Source organism: Notolepis coatsorum, assembly GCF_963971535.1.
Source record: "Notolepis coatsorum genome assembly, chromosome: 13".
In the NCBI taxonomy this organism is placed as follows: domain Eukaryota; kingdom Metazoa; phylum Chordata; class Actinopteri; order Aulopiformes; family Paralepididae; genus Notolepis; species Notolepis coatsorum.
Genome location: NC_140177.1, coordinates 51,869,208 through 51,887,946, shown reverse-complemented (window position 1 = coordinate 51,887,946; position 18,739 = coordinate 51,869,208). Strand labels below are relative to the sequence as shown.

Genomic DNA, 18,739 nt, shown 5'->3' with positions numbered 1-18,739 from the left:
ACAAAAGAGGCTTGAAGAATTAGAATGCAGAAGCTATGTAACTTGCTGACTAACTTTGCCCTCTGTTTTGATCGAGCACACAAAGAAAAACGCTGTCCATTCAAAACAGACAGCATAACTCTTTTCAGAGAGGGGGGGCCGTGAACAAACGAGGCCATGTCCTGAGCTGCAGTCAGTTTCCCCATCAGGCCTGCCTGCACAACGCTGCACGGTGAGGGTCACAGGGACTGGGACCGGCTGACACCACACTCACAAGCAACAGAACAACTTTTGTGCAAACTACCCGCCTTTGGAAGCTTTTTTTTCTCCTATACCCAACTTGGACAGTGTGTTTTTTTTTGGTTTGCAGCTTGCTTTGACATGTTTACATACCTCAGCTCTTCTTTTGGGAGACAGTCTGTGTAAACATGTTTGTAGTCTTCTGTAGCAAACTTAATAGACTGTAGTATGAAATGATATTCACCTTCACTTGACACTGACGTAGGCCGCTGTGGATGAAAAGTGTGAAGAAATGAACGCAATCGGGTCACTTATACACCTTGGGTGCATATTGAAGATCATGTTTTGGAGTCAACTGTTTTAGAGATTAAAAAAAAAACAGCATAACATTGGTCACGATTCAGAAGGTATTCCACAATGGATAATTTTGTTAGGCTACTGGTAAACAGGTTGAAAAATGTGCTATTAACCACCCAGCAACATTTGAATGATAAAAAATATCAATAACTATTATAAAGCACAGCTCAAAAAACAGGTAATCTGGCTGCTCAGACCATGTCTCAGGATTGTCAGATCACACTCCCTTTCAAGTGCCATTTTATTTTTCCATTCAATCACTAAAACGTTGTGCTATAAACGACTAAATCTATCAAATGGACCCTACTTGGTTAGAAAGCTTGATTAATTGACTAACTAACAAACAAATTTAGACCACCCAAAACCTGAGTATGGCACTAATTGTTTTAGCATTTTCCATGCACACAAAACGGTTTGCTTTAGTTTTGCTATGCTACACTTTTGAGCTACTCTCAATCCCAGGAGAACCATGCTAATGCGCTCTGGTTTATATAGTGTAAAGGGAGGGGTTATGCTAAGAATGGCTCCAGTGTGTCATCAAGACATGATTTCAGGCCTGCCCAAAAAAATCTGAACATTTTCAGCAACTATACTTTCTAGTATGTAAAATGTGTTCAGAAACAAAACATTTACTTTAGTTAAAAGTACAATTGCTACCATTAGCAGAAGTTGGTTTTAAACTATTAAAAAAAGAAACAAGTAAAATGTACAAACCTAGCTTGTCAGCATGTATCAAAGGGAAAGCCAGCTCCTAGTTTCTGCTAGCCTGTGTTCCACACTCTGTAGCAAAGGGACAACTGGCATATTAAATGTGTTCTAACATATGAAATGTAACATTACTATGACCTGTCCTAAACTACACCCGTATGTGGAGTGTAAAATGTAAAGCAGTGTGACCTCATACCCTTAACAGGATGTACTTATCAAATGATTGCCAATCATGGACAAACTCCATTGCTTATTTTGTGAATATAGCATAACTTTCTTTCTTTTTTAGGATGATCCCTGAGAAAGTCACCATGTTAGTCTCACAACACTGTTGTATTGTTGGCACTAATGGCTAAATCTTTGATTTTTTATATATATTTTTTTACATATCAATGTGGGGTACATTCATATATATGTATATATTATATATATATTGAGAGTTAAATCTATAGAACTTTGATACAAAAAAATATAAGCTATTTGGAACTATTCTTTACAAATCAGAATATAGATATAGAATATATACAGCCACAAATTATATATAACTCGTATTTACCTGTTGTCTAGTGTTAGTCCTTGTCTCAAGAGTTCAGTCAATCAACTAGACTAGAGAATGAAAACACGTCTTCATTCCTAGTCATTATTTTTGGTGGTGGGGCTATCCACTGGGCAACGGTTTGGCCCTTTAAAGAATCAAGAATCACAATAAGGCTACATTTACAGGAGAACAGGTCAACTATCAAGCTTCAGTAGAGACAAATTGCATGATTCTGCATCGACAGGACGGTTTTTAAACCCTGTAAATCATAAGCGCATCATCATAGGTGACTGGAAGATATAGGAATTGTTTTTTTTTATCTGGCTTCCCTGAATCCTGGAAATATTTTGAGAGGGAACAGAATGTACCATATTCTTGACCCGTCTGCCTCAGATGCTTGGTGTGTACGTGGAGCTGAAAACTGGACGTGAATTACATCGCTCTCTGTATCAACTTGTTAGATGGCAGCCTCTAATAGTGAAGTGGTGAGAGCTGCACATATGCATTATAAGAGAACATTGTGAAATGACAGATTCCGGGTGTGATGCTGAGGGAATGACTAACTAATAGGAGGGGTGCTTCAGGCTGTTAGCTTTGAGAAGCAGTTTGCACATTACTTTATCTTGTCAATCAGATTCCTGGAAGGGAAGAGGTGACTGATAACTTGAATTAATTATTTTCTTACTGCATGTGTTAATTCATGTTAATTCATGTCTCTTTAATTAAAGACCCAATCCGGGATATCCAGAATAGTGCCACTTCTTGGTGCCAAGATAGCCCCGCTTATACTGGCTTTGTTTGTGTTTATTTAATTGGATTAAAACATTTCTCCCTCTCTCGAATTAATTGCCTGAGTTCTTGCTAGATGAACTGACACTATATGGCAGCTAAACAGGAGTTAATGTAAAAAATAAATGTTTTTTTTTTAAGTTGAAAATTATTTCCGTTTGTGTTGTTTGTACTGTGTTTGTAACACTATACCAACAACCTGCTATTTGAATTTAGGCAGGATTTGGGGATTTTGACAGTTACATAAAGATTATTTTCCACCAGTGAGTCCAGTAAGTAACGTCTTGATATACTAATACATAAATAAATAAAAATCAGAAGTGCTGCTTTAATAACTTGTCATCACAAGGACAAATTCCACATGACACAACACATTCCCCTTTGATTATTTCATACAGCATGTCATTAATTACAGTAATCCATAATGGACATTGTATTTTACAGACATAACTTAGTTAATCATTCATGTCAAGGGTTACATCCATAGATGTGAATATAACATTGCCTTGGGTCACAGTGCCACTTATTAACAGTATTTCACTGTATACAGAGCATACAATTCCCTATCTATAAACCCTCTTAAACACTTTGACAAATCCAACTACCCGCCCCCCCCCCCCACATATACACACACACTCACACACCCTGAAACGCCGCCGACGAGAGGAAAAACATTTCTCTGACAAGAACAGAAACAGCAAGAAGTTCTAACAAGGAAAAGCCTGCCAGGTGGCGAACTGGCTGCACCAGCAGAACGTACAATCTGTCTGCTTCTCCTTCCAACCCATTGACAGCTGCCATCACCAGGCTTGCACACTAGCACTCAGTGGCTCCTCAGCTCCCTGCCCGTCTCCCTCTTAGTTTTTCCTGCTAACCTCAGAGACAGGGTCACCTGGCCCCCTAGATGCCCGTCTGTGGGGTCCTGCTGGCCCCCTGGAGACCTGCCTGTGTGGGGGGTGCGCGGCAATCCCTCTTTATTATGCGAACCGCGGGGGATGCCTGTGACCTGAAAACATAGCAACACGAAAACCCCCCCAAATTTTTTGGGAGGGGAACGTCAAATAGATCTGAGGTGTCTGACTAACCATTACTGGTTACAGGTCAAAGAAATTCTGTTATCACTTAAATATTTGTTCAGTTAAATTGACCGTTGGGGCCTTTTTTTTGTTGAAGACTTTCAATTAATTTAAGAAATATGCATTATGATAACATGGCGTACCAGACTGAATTCAGCACTCGGCACATCTGAATAAATATGACTACCGGTACATGGTATTTCTCCCAATCTGAGAGCAAACCTAAGTGCACACGAATGTACAGAGGCTAACATGTAAAAGTGTTCCAGGAAGCTAGCATTGCAACTGGGCTAAAAATAAAACCTGGCAAAGTTATTCTGATCCCTTATTGGTCCCATAGTTTGATTTCACATTTTGTATTTGCATTCCCCTCCGCGTAAACATTTCATTCTTCCCCTTCTGCAGTACAATGAGACTTGAGTGACTTTGGCAGCAGATTTTGGATCGGTGCTCCTGAATCCACCAGTGTATGTTATCAGCAGGTAAACAAGCTTCCGAACAAAGCCATAATGGAACTGCAAGCGGCATAAAGAGGCTCATCTCAAAAGCTATACAACCCATCAAAGCTGGTGTCATTTCCTCAGCACTACTACAGCAGGAAAATGCATGGCTGTTAGTTTAAATCGCCCTGTCTATTCTCAGACACTTGAAAACTATTTGTATTGATTATGTACTTGTCTGTATGCAGCCAGATTACCAAAATAAAACAACAGATTTGAATGTTTACTGGATTCTTTCGCCGTTTTTGGTTTTCTGGAAGGGGGAATGAAAATGGTGTCATGCAGTGAAATCAATGGGATTTGCAGTATTGGGTATTTGAATAATTACTCTCTATTGCAAATGAAGTAGTTCCATCTATATTTGGAAGGATTACTGATGGCTCTGAACTTAATGTGAAAATGATTTGCCCTTTAAATGCAGAGTTAAGCTATATACTGCAATACATCGCTCACCAGATACAATATTGTTAACCCGACGTTTGGACGCTTGTCACCAAAAGTTTCCACATATTTGCCTTTTAGTTATAGGCTCCGCTGAACCTACGCACTCTCCTCCCAAGGAGAAGAGAAGCCCCAAAGCCTCCTTTTCATATGCTGCATTATCTCTATGGTGGTAATTAGCCATAAAACTGTGCCATCAGATGATGATGATTTTCAATGTGAACCCAATAAACATGTTTTAATTCATATTTATGTGGATATGTGTTACTAATAGTGATTATGTGGTTTCTTTCTGAGTGGGTTGACAATCAAACATTCCAGATATTGCGTCTTCTCACACACTATTTCTCAAGACATTTCATCACACATTTAATCTGCCCGTCTAAGGTTTTTCACTGAACCTGTAGTCAAGGGAGAGATATGAGGACAATAAGGCATGAGATTATGAAGCATGTCTGTTTGATCATCATTCTGTTTAGGTGAAGTTCTCTACTTGGTGCCTTCAGTCCCTGACAGCAGATATATAACCTAATCTTTTTTCGTAACCCCTTTCTTAGGCATGAATGGGGGTGTGAATGTGTGTGTGTGATGGCATTAAGTCAATTTACTCCTTGGTTTGCAGTTTCAGCTTAATGCCTCTTGGCTCCCCTTCAACAGACTCGTTTCATTTAGATTTTCTAAAATATAAATGTTATAATGCCTTCCCATTTATTCTTCTTCATCCTGTCATTTGAAGTTTATGCATATAATTACTCCCATGGAACAATGCTTGTTTATTTGCAGCCCCCCCGTCAAGAATAGTGTCAAAGATGTGAGAAAATCAAATTGAACTTGTGTATTATCTTGAAATACATAAGATATCGGTGACAAAGGGCAAGATCTGAGACTGACGTTCTTTGGGAGTCCTCCCTTTCACATCATGGTTTTGCTATTTCACTGCAACTCTAGTCTAAACCTTCATTGAGTGTTTCCAGCACATGAGGTGACATGCAAAGAAAAGCCATAATGTGGTGCTTTTGAATTTCAACTGATGCCATTTCAAAGCTGCGGTAATATCCCTGCCCTTTTTACAGGTGATATAGTATCTTTGATGACGATATAATTCTTTCATACATGAAGGGAGATAACTAATATCAGTGCAGCCCTCAGTGAAATATTTGATGTAGAGTTAACACCACCTTAAAAATGGACAACAGATTGTAAAACTACACAAGACAGTTGATCCACACGTATCAAAGTACGTCAATAAAGTCCATAGTACTATCCTCAAAATCTGAGAATTTTTTGTTACAAGGTGTTATCAATAATGCATAACTATTTTATTTACGTTTGGTTGGTAAATTGATGCTTATCATATATAAGGCTTAGACTATCTCAAATACTTGCATAATTAGACAATCTCTTGAGTACTATGTTAAGGTTACAGACAGAAGATATGAATCTTTAGGTTTCCTAATGTGGGAAGTAGTTTTGACATTAAGTAAAAGGCGGCTGTAAGTGGTGCAACTAGCAGGCAGGAGGCTACACATGGCAATGTTAAATCCCATTCAGGCTGATGAGTGAATCCCAGCAGCACTGAGCTCAGTGGGGGGTTGTAAACATTTACACTAAGAGGCTGTCCAGTGCACATGGTTGGTGCTTGCCAGCCACCTCGGTATCGAATGTTGTGTTGCATATTTTGTCATTCAGGCCTGTCCCGAAATTGTAGGAATCACACCATCAATTTATGAAGAAGCCTTCCAAATGTGACAAGAGGCTTATGCTAAATGGAGAAAATAGAGCTAAACATTGTTGAAACGCCCCTAGACCCACATGGTAGAGAGTGATCGGCGGAGAGGCTGCTATGCTCCCCGCTGTGAACTGGGAAAGTGATGTTGGTGCGCTTCCTTCTCCATGAGGGCCGTACCGTTCTTGGGCCCTGATTTGAAGCCTTTTTGAAGTCTGTTTCCTGCAATGGTGTGCCAACATTAACTAATGCGTCCACAAAAAGCAAAATAAAATAAATAAAGATAAACTGAAATCAATGAACATTACGTTTTCTAATTATGTGCTATTCCATGCCAATTTTATGAATCTCAGAAAATATTTAAAAGTATAAAACAATTCACTGTACAAGGACTAATTATTCATTGCAAACTATTTTCCATTGCACCCCAGGACTACACTACAATGAATTTGACTTCCTATTTTAAAATAAGGAATTCTTAATTTCCAAAAAAATTCAAAATTGGCAGGTGGTCATTGTTTAATGAACGAGATGTATCTTTTTGTCCTAGAGCTATAAGAAGTTGTTCTCTTTTTACCAGAGCATTCAAGGGATGAGAACCCTGTGGCATCATTTACATTTCAGAGCTTCCAATCCTCAGATGACGTTTGTGGAGGTTATACTGGAATGACTACAGATCTCTGGAGTGCTCTTTATCATCAAGTTGAGACAATATACGCTCTTTTTTTTGGGATCAATCCTTTATTGTTTCAAAACTCTAATATCTTTTACAATACAGTCATTTTATTGTTACATGTGTGATTTAATGGGTAATGTACAATGTCGTCCAATAATGAAACAGTCACAAACAAAAGGATTCCTTTCTACATGTCAATATTCTATGATCGTGAGAAGTTTTGTGCTGTTATCTTTTTTTTCTTTTTTGAAACCTTCTTTTTGACAGCTCAATTACTTCCCCTTTCTAATAAACAAAAGCATTGTTTTTTTGAAAGTGCATTTCAAGGATTGCAATGACTGTTTCCATCAGTCAGCCATAATGTACATGTCAGTATTAACAGAGGGACATACTGCTTTGTGAGAAACAAACAGCATTAACTACATTGCCAACTACAACATTTACCTGGATAAGTAAAATCAAAGAAAATATATCAATATGCATGCCATGAACATTCCTCCATAAACATTTAGAATAAATGTATATTTTCATTTTGAATTATGTTGATAATGATAACAGTATTTTCCACAAAAGGACAAATGCTGATAATGAGAACTAATATTTAACATCCAAATACTTTTGTTCAATTTACACACAGGTACAATGGCTTCATGCCAGTGTATAGGGCTTTGCCCTAATAAGGTAATAGCATTTGGTCCACAATAACAAATCTGGGTGTTAAAAAAGAAACAGAGAAACAAAGAAAGAATGAAAAATAATGGGGGGGGGGGGGGGGGGGAATAAAAAGAAAGTGGGAACAAGTGAGATCTTGAACTGAAAGACAAAATAGCATGATCTTCGCTCTTTCGATTTTCAAGTTAAGGTCTTTCAAGTTATGAATTATGGTGTGAAGATTCTGTTCAAAACCTTTTAAGCAATATAAATATACATTTTAGCTCATAACTTGGCTATTATACTTTCCTGTTCCACGGAACAGCTTTCACTCTGTAGAACTTAGTCCCCAATGGAACTTTGAACCTGTTTTGAGCCTAGGAAAGACAAAGAGAGAGGAAGAACTTTGTTAAACAGAACATGGGATAAGGCGTTTCAGGTAGTTTGCAAATGCTCAAACAAAACGACAATCTAAGGGTCAGGTCATGGGTATAGATTAAGTAGTAGTAGCCCTGGACAATGTTCTTTTTCAAATATAGACCAAGTCTTAGGACAATTAAACTTATTTTGGTTGGTTTGAACTCTGTACTAGACTTTCAGCTTTAATTTGAGGGCGATTTCTCCATTGACCTCCATAGTAAAAACGGACAGGAAAAAGTAAATCTGTACTTTCACTAATAGTGACAGGAGGGTGACGATTTATATTTTCTTTGAACCTTCAGGGACTGAACAACACAACACTCAGAAGTCAACTACATATCCCATACCGTCATGGAGCATTCAGATGGAGAATCCAATGTACAACGACTTTAAGCTTATGTTAACAGTACCGGTATATACAATTACTTTTCATCTCCTAAAATTTTTAACTGGGCTGCAATTCCTACCCAATTCCCCGATACGGATGCAAACAGCCTCAAATTAAAACTGAAAGTGTGCACTTCAACTTCACAGACCTTGCTCCATTTCAAATCCACTGTGCTGGAGTAGACAGACAGACTACGGAGTACTGTCCTGAGCCTTACAGACGGCACTGCACAGTCACACTGAAGGATCATCTTGATCTAAGTACTAGACTCAGCTTAATCCCCATCTGTGTAATGGGACTAAACAATTAATAATAATAAAGTAATAACAATCCGGAAATCAGTTATTATTATTATACCTTATCCAGTATTGATATCAACTATATCTATGAGTGAATACACTGAGAAGAAATGAGCTGGACACCTTTTGAGGTGTGAATTCTGTGTAATACCTTTTTTGCCTGGCAATATTCCTTCTCCATCACTTTCCCAAGCACCCATGGCCGTCTGGATGTCCCTGAAGCTAAACCAAAAATAAATAAATAAATAAATACAATATGAAATCATTCATCCAACACTGAATGGAAAAGACTAATGGTCTTGTATGCGTGTGTGTGTGTGTGTGTATGCTCAACTTTTAGTCTCCCCCTTCTAACCAATCAGATAAGCTCAATGAGGGAATTCTGTTGGAATAAGCACTTCTAGTGGTTGAATCTATGCGGTCCTCATTCCGGCAATGATGACCATGTAAACTAACCGACTGGGGGGGGGGGGGGGGGGGGGCACGCTAAACTTCGTGGTTATTCCAACGGAATTCCCCTTGAGCTTCTCTGATTGGTTAGAAGAGGCAGCCTCGCAGTGAAAGGGAGGAATGGAATCTATGGAATTCTAAAGGAATGGAATAGCTCTGCACTGCTGCTACACTGGTCAGTGAAACTCATTCGTGTACATGTTTAGATATGTTTTGGAGAAATATCATATAAATAAATAATCATATAACTGCATTTCGTATGTTGCAATATCAATAACACTTATATTGTTCAGCCATATTGTGTACTCAAAATGTAAACTATGTTTGAAACGGATTACTAATATATATATATATTACACAAGAGTATTACAACAAGAATCCTAGTCAAGATGACCCCAGGAGGTCTTTGTGAGACTGACCTGTCTTGAGTTCCAGTGCAGTAAGCGACTCGGAGTGGAGGAAGTAGAGGGTGGGACCGACAGTGAACAGCACATAGTTGTCATGCCTTTCATCTAGGATGATGAGAACCAAATCGCCCACCTGGAAACTGTGACATGAGGAGGAATAAAACAATGAAACAAACAAGGATAATGACACCGGCCTGTCGGCACAAAGGCCAACGTAAAGAGAAAACACATGAAAGAGAGTTAAATCAGCAGAATGACGATGGTCACAGTGTCACGGTGGAAAGACACAGTCTGTGTCACTGCAAAAAGGGACAACAGCGAAGCAGTCATGTAGCGGTGTTTCTATACTCACTCTCTGATGGCGATTTTCTCTGAATGCCGTGACGACACAGAGGACATGCTTTGAGACATCTGCAAAGGAAAGCAGGTGGAAAGATGTTACAAGTAGGGATTGTCAATGCAGAGTTACAGAGGCCTTCCATGACAGGACTATGCAGATTCCTCTGATCAGTTCCCTACTGGCTATATTTACATGGTTTTATTCCTCCTGGCTATGATTCTATGCTTTTTATTTGTTTGTAAGCTTTATTTCTACTATTAGCATATAACTAGTTTAAGTTATTTCATTTGAATCCGTCTGTATAAAACCATGCAGTGTAAGGACCTATTGAACTTTAAAGGCAGATCCAAAAAAAGAATTATATATATCCTGTAACACTTTTGTTAGCACATACTTATATACTTTGTGCTACTTAACTAGAATGCATCATTAAGCACACTGAGCGCACTCTAGTGATATTCTCTCTGGTTAATCCATTTATATACAGTGAGCTCTTTGGCCTCCTGGGCAAGCATTTTGCTCTTTGGCGACACTGCCACCTAGTGGAGCTAGAATCACAGAGCTCACTGGGTGAATAAACAGTCAATCACACTACCCAACCAAGACGTTATCGACACCTACCAGTCTTTGACTGAGGCGTTTGTTTTCTTCTTCCTTCATATGTAAAGTCTGCAAAATAAAAACATTTCCTAATATTAAAAAAAAGGCATAGCAGTGTTTATACTTTTTCCATACCTTCATTTTATTTATTTTTTTACCAGATTGGAATATTGATCAGTATAAAGTATTATGTAGGTTTGTAGTGGATGGGCAATGACTGTCGAGTAGACAATCAATATTGGTAGATTTGGACATTAAAGAGCAGAAACAGCCTGCATTTTTACAGCCGATTATAGAATAACATTTTTGTGTTACTTTTTACTAGGAGTGTGCTGCTTAACACATTGAGTGCCACGGACGTCATATCTCGTTTTATTAGCCCCCCGCCACTGAGTGCCGACGACGATTATTATCGTTTCATTTTTTTATTAGCGATCTGAATTCATATTTCATCAACAGAGTCTCCCGGTTCAGGAGCTCAGATTGGAAAAAAGCGCCCCCTATCGTCTATCCCTGTGTAACTGCAGGTCAGTCGCTTAGACTGACCTGGGATCTGTAGATCTGTAGAGGTGGAGCCAACTGGCTCCTTGTGCTGGCGAGACGTCTGCTCAAGAGGGATCTGATCGCGGGACGGAAATCAGCCTGGAATATATATTTACAGCAGCCAATAATCAATCAATAAGCGTGATCGATATTTGGAATGGCGATCAGGAATTGGAATAATCTTTTTGGAGAACATCTGATCTAAGGTAAGGAGTCTATGTTACCAGTCTTGGGGTAATCAGAGCTGTATTCGCTGAGATAACAGCGTGTCCCCTATGTGTGATGTGGCTGTTTGGCTGTGATCGCTGATGAGGAAATAAGAGAATTGATTTTTCAGCTCGCGTCTATAGCGTGCATACGTACACATATACTATCGATAATCTAGCGTTTATTTGAAAACGATAAAAAAATAGGCCGAAAAATTAGTTTGTGTATTCTAGAATATTCCAGTAAATGTCTTTTATCACGGAATCTTTATATTTTCCTTGAAAACGAGGGTTTTTCAAAATGCTATAAAACGAAAATGAACAGATAAAAAAACAATGCGTTTCGACAATGTTGACTGCAAACGAGTCATTGATAAGCGACGGGCAGATTAGACACATAGCCATAATTTAAAACATAGATTAGGCGTTTTTAACGCTAACATTGAAGTGGGTCACGGCATTCAAGGAGGTTCTGGGGCACCGAGCTCCGGCACGGAAAGTGTTAATACAAGACAATCATAATAACACTAACAGAATAATAAACAATAACATACATTTCAGTTAATTTGCATCATTTATTTGTAACAGGGAGTAGTTTAACCACACTACTCCTGATACAGTTGACGGGCACACCTACAAAGGTTACCCTCTTTTTCACATTCATCAATAACATTAGGATAATTGGATACAGGACAATTGGATATTGGTATCTGCCTCAATGCACCAATACCCATTATGATCATTAAACTTTAAAAAAGGCCTGACATTTCCTCAACCTTCCTTGCATTGGGCCTTTAATTTTTTTTCTTTTTTTAAGATATACCGGTAATCCATTTCTCAATTAGACACTTTAAACTTAAAGTGTCTACTTCCACATTTATAATTTCAGTTGATTATTTTTTCTTCACTTGACACTTGTATCAAAGTTTGTCCTTCAGTTTCCCAGAAATGTTAGCTTTATTAGCATTCCTCATTGAAACCAAGGGGCACAGCTAGCTGTAAGAATTATGCTAGCTGTGCCCCTGCAACGTGGCTTTGCTGTGGCTTCTAACATGGCTCTTTGTATCAGGTTTCAGTATTGCCTGATATCTAAAACCAGTTTCAGTATTAATGACATCAGCCTGATATCCAATACCAGTAGTAGTGTTATCAGCCTGATATCCAATACCAGTAGTAGTGTTATCAGCCTGATATCCAATACCAGTAGTAGTGTTATCAGCCTGATATCCAATACCAGTAGTAGTGTTATCAGCCTGATATCCAATACCAGTAGTAGTGTTATCAGCCTGATATCCAATACCAGTAGTAGTGTTATCAGCCTGATATCCAATACCAGTAGTAGTGTTATCAGCCTGATATCCAATACCAGTAGTAGTGTTATCAGCCTGATATCCAATACCAGTAGTAGTGTTATCAGCCTGATATCCAATACCAGTAGTAGTGTTATCTGCCTGATATCCCTTACCAATATTATTGGTAAGGGAATTGCACATCTCTCATTCCTTATTGCACCTCACCACCACAACGGTGGCACCACAAGCTAAGCTATACCTCACCATTTGTGTACCAGATGTACATACTGTATATAGAGGTATACTGAACAATAGTTGTTTACACTTGTGTTTGGTACTTGACTTCTTGACTTTCTATTTTTTACTTATTATACTTATTTATACCATCTTATTATAATCTAGCACACTCTCAGGAGCAAAACAGAAAGAAACATTTCATGCAAAGTATTCTGTATTTCTGTATGACAAATAATAAAGAAACTTGAATTTGAGTAGTAGTGTTATCAGCCTGATATCCAATACCAGTAGTAGTGTTATCAGCCTGATATCCAATACCAGTAGTAGTGTTATCAGCCTGATATCCAATACCAGTAGTAGTGTTATCAGCCTGATATCCAATACCAGTAGTAATAATAACTTTATTTGTATAGCACTTTTCATACAGAGGTTGCAGTTCAAAGTGCTTCACAACAGTAAAAAATAGGCATAAGCGGGCATAAAAAGATAGACAGGTAGCAAGGTATGGCAAATCACAGTGTTTCACATTAGGATCTAGCATCCCAATAGGCTCTCCGCTTACAGTTTTCAGTAACACAAATAATAAAAATAGTTTAAAATGATTCAGTTTAAAAATAGTCTAAAAATTATCAAATAGAACAGACATAAAAAATACAGGCATGAGCGAGCATAGCAAGGTATGGTAAATCACAGTGTTTCACATTAGGATCTAGCATCCTAATAGGCTCTCTATTCAGTAATACAAATAATCACAGTGTTTCAGTAAGAAGTAAAAAGTGCAATAACCGACCCATGAATTTGATAGGCAGGGTATGGTAAATCACAGTGTTTCAGATTAGGATCTAGCATCCTAATAGGCTCTCTATTCAGTAATACAAATAATAAAGTAGTTTAAAATGATTAAGTTTAAAAATAGTCTAAAAATTATAAAATAGAACGGACTAGATATGAATGCATGAATTAGCTTCTCAGCATCGTTCTGATTAATGAATGGTCGTACTTTTGCTATATTTCTGAGATGGAAGAACGATGTTTTCGTTACTTTGCTAATATGAGAATTGAAGTTCAGTTCTGAATCTATGATAACCCCGAGACTAGTGACCTCAGATTTGATCCAAGGGGTTAGTCCTCCTAGGTTCTTTATTAACATTTCTTTTTTAGTTTTGGGGCAGATAATTAGAATTTCAGTTTTGTTCTCATTTAGTTTCAGGAAGTTCTTACTCATCCATTTATTTATTGCCAGTAAGCAGTCTGTAATGGAGCTGATCGCTGTATCATTTGGTTCAGCAGATATGTACAGTTGTGTATCATCCGCATAGCTATGGAAATCTACATTATGTTCTCTGATGTAGTGTTATCAGCCTGATATCCAATACCAGTAGTAGTGTTATCAGCCTGATATCCAATACCAGTAGTAGTGTTTAAGTGTTATCATCCTGATATCCAATACCAGTAGTAGTGTTATCTGCCTGATATCCAATACAAGTAGTGTTATCTGCCTGATATCCAATACAAGTAGTGTTATCTGCCTGATATCCAATACAAGTAGTGTTATCTGCCTGATATCCAATACAAGTAGTGTTATCTGCCTGATATCCAATACAAGTAGTGTTATCTGCATGATATCCAATACAAGTAGTGTTATCTGCCTGATATCCAATACCAGTAGTAGTGTTATCTGCCTGATATCCAATACCAGTAGTAGTGTTATCTGCCTGATATCCAATACCAGTAGTAGTGTTATCAGCCTGATATCCTATACCAGTAGTAGTGTTATCTGCCTGATATCCAATACCAGTAGTAGTGTTATCTGCCTGATATCCAATACCAGTAGTAGTGTTATCTGCCTGATATCCAATACCAGTAGTAGTGTTATCTGCCTGATATCCAATACCAGTAGTAGTGTTATCTGCCTGATATCCAATACCAGTAGTAGTGCATTTCTGTCAATGTGGGGTCCAGGGTCCCCCAGGTGTCCTTGAAGGTGTTCCGGGGGGGAAAGTTTAATATCATTACTTCATTGACTACGACCAAGTTAACCCAATGAGAGAATGTATAAGAATGACTATTGTGACTATAGGCTTCACATTCTCCACTGCTATTTTCTCAACTACAGTATAGAAAGCTATGGGATTCTGGACTGAATCATATCGAACAATAAAGATTTTCTCAGATCAGGGTTCCAGGATATCATATGAAACAGGCCATTTTCAAAGGGGATCCTTGACTTCTCACCTCAATATATCTGAAGGAAATGGCTTTGGAGTCTCCCAGGAGTCTCCCCTTTACAGACATGCCCAATACATGCTAATCCCATGTAGTGTTGGGCCAAGACCGTGCAGCTTTTTGCATGCAGTACAAATGTGTTATTTTTGACCCATTTAAAAAATGGTGAATTTGCCTATTTCTGCATACAGGGGTCCTTAAACAGTCACTCTTGTGGACTCTTGTAGCCATTTCAATGTAGTGAGACCATTTTTAGAAACATGACCTCACTGTATAAAAACAACCACAAACGACATAGGGCATTCAGAGGATGCACGGCTTGCCTCGGTACATTGACAAGGGGGAGGGGTTCTGAGCCATTTTCAGAATAGAAATGCTCGCCATCCAATTGCCGAAATATGCAATTCTTGCAAATGGTTTGATATCAAATAACAAACATGAATATTTCCATGGTGTTCCTCGAGGTCTTGGTGTCTTAATGTGGTATTTCGGTGGGATTGTTGACCATGTTTATCAATTTGCAAGTAGTCAACGTTTTTATATTTAGCACCAAATCTGTTTAACAAATGTTATCAATCCAGAAATTGCTGCAACAACTTATGAGACATAATTGAGCATGAGTCGACGATGGCTATCATTAGGCATAGACATACTATCCCTCAGAACTTTTATAATTTGAATAGGTGAGAGTCAAAACACGTTTATTGCATATTAATAGAAATAAAATATTGACATTCAATGTTGAGCTGCATCTCAAATGATTCGTTAGGGTCCCTGCTTTCCAATAGCATATGGCACTTGTATGTGGCACCTACTGCTGACCTTGACCTTTGAACCACCCCAAAGAGGTCTTGGGGCTCAAGGGGTTAACATGAAAAAGGTTGAGAACCACTGCTATGGAATAGTTGAGTACACTTACCCTCTCTAGTAAGAGAATCCGCTGTTTCTCCTCCGACATCATTAGGACATTATCACTGGGAAAGAAAAAAATTATAAATTATAGAGAGATAGAGATAGAGTGGCCATTACTGGAATCAATTAGGCAGAAAGTCAATACATGTCGTTGAAACTACGAGGCGGTGATAGCTTATTTTCTAACTTCTTGTGAAATGCTAGCTAACCTTCGAACGTAGAAGGAAGGCAAACCCTGCAAAGCAGCATGCATGGGATTTGAGCAGGGCGTCAGGTTAATGCACAAGTGGTCAGTGTTATAGCAACATTGTATGGATATTTATGCTTTCTATTGTCTGGATTCAAAATGACGTCATCAACCCTTGGCCCAACAGAGCCAAGTATGTATTCTCGTTTTTTATCGCCCCAAGGATTGATAGTCATTTTGACGTAGGGCTGGGCGATATGGAAAAAAATCATATCACGATAACGATATGATAATGTTATCATATTTCTCGATATCGATAAATATCGAATTGTTATAAGTATAATTTTTTTTTTTTTTTTTTTTTTTTTTAAACAACAGATGTATGTTTATTTTGCAGTCATTTCTTTGTCATTGCCGCCATCTTTAGTGTTACATCCCCTCACACTCCAGTTCTCAGGCTGCAGCTGGTTTAAAAGCGAAAGTAAACCGGCTTCTCTGCTGGCTGTGGCTCCAGGGGGAGTTGAACAGTTCTGGCTCTGCTAGTTTATTTTCGATCTTTTGGCGCTTTTTTGGTGGACAAACCACCGCACATGTGCACCGTGACTCGTGACTGGAGTCTAGTTCTGCTAGCACACATAGCCTACTGTGTACAGACCGTTTCAAACTGTATTTTAAATTAGAAAGCAAACAAAATAAATGGACAAGAGAAAAATAAATCTCAATTTAGTCAGTATTGTCATTTGGACAAGCAAAGCCATTACTTTAAGTTGCAGGCAAGAAAGACAAGTCTGTCCACTGTCTCTGGTTTTAAAACTGCCCTGTTGCAGGTAAAAAAAAAAAAAAACGATTTTCGATTTTTCCCCCCAATATTCGATATAGATTATTAAAATATATCGCGATATTTATCGTTATCGTTATATCGCCCAGCCCTATTTTGACGTAGTAAGAACGATACTGCACAGCACTGCCATTTCCAGTCTGTAGTACTGACGCACGTACATTCACCTGAGGCTCTACTAAATGAGATGTGTGATGTCTTCAGGGTATCTGCAGGTTTAGCCCAGTCAGATTTAAGGCCTTTTAAGACTTTTTAATGCCACTCAGAATTAAATTTAATACCAATTTCACAATAACAAAATGGCAAAAATCATGGGTACTCTCAGTACTCATTCAAGGGTACTACGACTATGCCTGCACCTCATGGTACCAAAGCACCTCAAAAACACTAAAAACAAGATTACAAACATCACAAAACAAACAGGTCAGACTGCTGCTTAACCTCACTCCTAAAACCCACTTTACCCCTGCCCACATTCAAAACCGCTCTTAAAGAGCACCTACGGGAGGCTGCAATTCGAAACTGGCCACCGTAAATGTCCAACCCCCCCCCCCCTCCTCCTAATGTACAGTCTCATCCCCATCATATGTATATAATATTTTCTGTTAGGATCTCTGGGTAACAGTACTGTATATTATTTGCATATCATATATGTCACAAATGTAACAGTACTATATACCTGTATGCATGTCATGTATGTCCCTATGCCATAAATGTCATGATGTCATGTATGTTGTGTATGTCATAAATGTCACTATGAATTGAAAATGGGGGACCCTGATGTAAACAAGACAAACGTCTTTCTCTGGTCTGCATCCCCTTAACAATTGTGTGTATTGAGCCGTACTGTATTGTACCCATTCTGCAATCTGTTAAAGAAAGTGTTCATTCATTCATTGTTGTTTTGTTTTTGTAGTTTGGTTGAATGAATGAATGAATGAATACTTTATTTAACAGATTGCAGAATGGGTACAATACAGTACGGCTCAATACACACAATTGTTAAGGGGATGCAGACCAGAGAAAGACGTTTGTCTTGTTTACATCAGGGTCCTCCATTTTCAATTAATCTTAACATGTATGACATACACAACATACATGACATCATGAATGTATGGCATAGGGACATACATGACATACATACAGGTATATAGTACTGTTACATTTGTGACATATATTATATGCAAATATACAGTACTGTTACCCATAGATCCTAACATATATATATATACATATACATATGATGGGGAAGACTGTACATTAGGAGGGGGTGGGTGGGTGGTAGGAAAAAAAATACATACGGTGGGGTGAAGCTCTCATCAAACATCAACACAAATGTGTCCTTGTTTACATCCGTGAATAGATTATTTTGGATGTAAGAGGCCAATCCAAACCTGGCTATGTAGGAATGTTTGGTCTTTGCCGCATGTTAATGTCTTAGCGATTTCCGAGTCAGGGAACATAGCACGGAATACCTCTCCTAGTCCCTCATTGCCAGTGTAGGACTGGTGCTTTGAGACTGTTGAGAAACCACAGTACCTCAGCTTCAAGCGTTGGCGTGGAGCCGAACGTTATCCGGACTTCTGTTGGTGCAGATGTTATAGTCCTACCTGAGATGTAGGTAACATGCTTAGCGCTCTGCATGTGTGACTCGACTGCTTTTACTCCCATCGTAAAATCCTTTTTGCAGTTTGCAGCGGGCCTCGTAAATAT

At 38.5% G+C, this 18,739-nt stretch overlaps 1 protein-coding gene across 3 annotated transcripts in view; it reads right to left on the bottom strand.

The window, feature by feature from the left end:
- Positions 1-7,089: 7,089 nt before the first annotated feature.
- The window catches only part of rb1cc1 (RB1-inducible coiled-coil 1), a 43,108-nt gene continuing 31,458 nt past the window's right edge, over positions 7,090-18,739 (bottom strand). For 2 of the 3 annotated variants that reach the window (XM_084327284.1, XM_084327286.1), the window contains 6 exons: positions 16,009-16,063; positions 10,607-10,654; positions 9,998-10,056; positions 9,658-9,785; positions 8,940-9,010; positions 7,090-8,058 (listed from right to left, as the gene is read on the bottom strand). In XM_084327284.1, coding sequence (XP_084183410.1) covers positions 7,981-8,058; positions 8,940-9,010; positions 9,658-9,785; positions 9,998-10,056; positions 10,607-10,654; positions 16,009-16,063 — 439 coding nt within the window. In that variant the 3' untranslated portion in view covers positions 7,090-7,980. The remainder of the gene's footprint in view (positions 8,059-8,939; positions 9,011-9,657; positions 9,786-9,997; positions 10,057-10,606; positions 10,655-16,008; positions 16,064-18,739) is intronic. The other variant, XM_084327285.1, reaches the window with a different exon arrangement.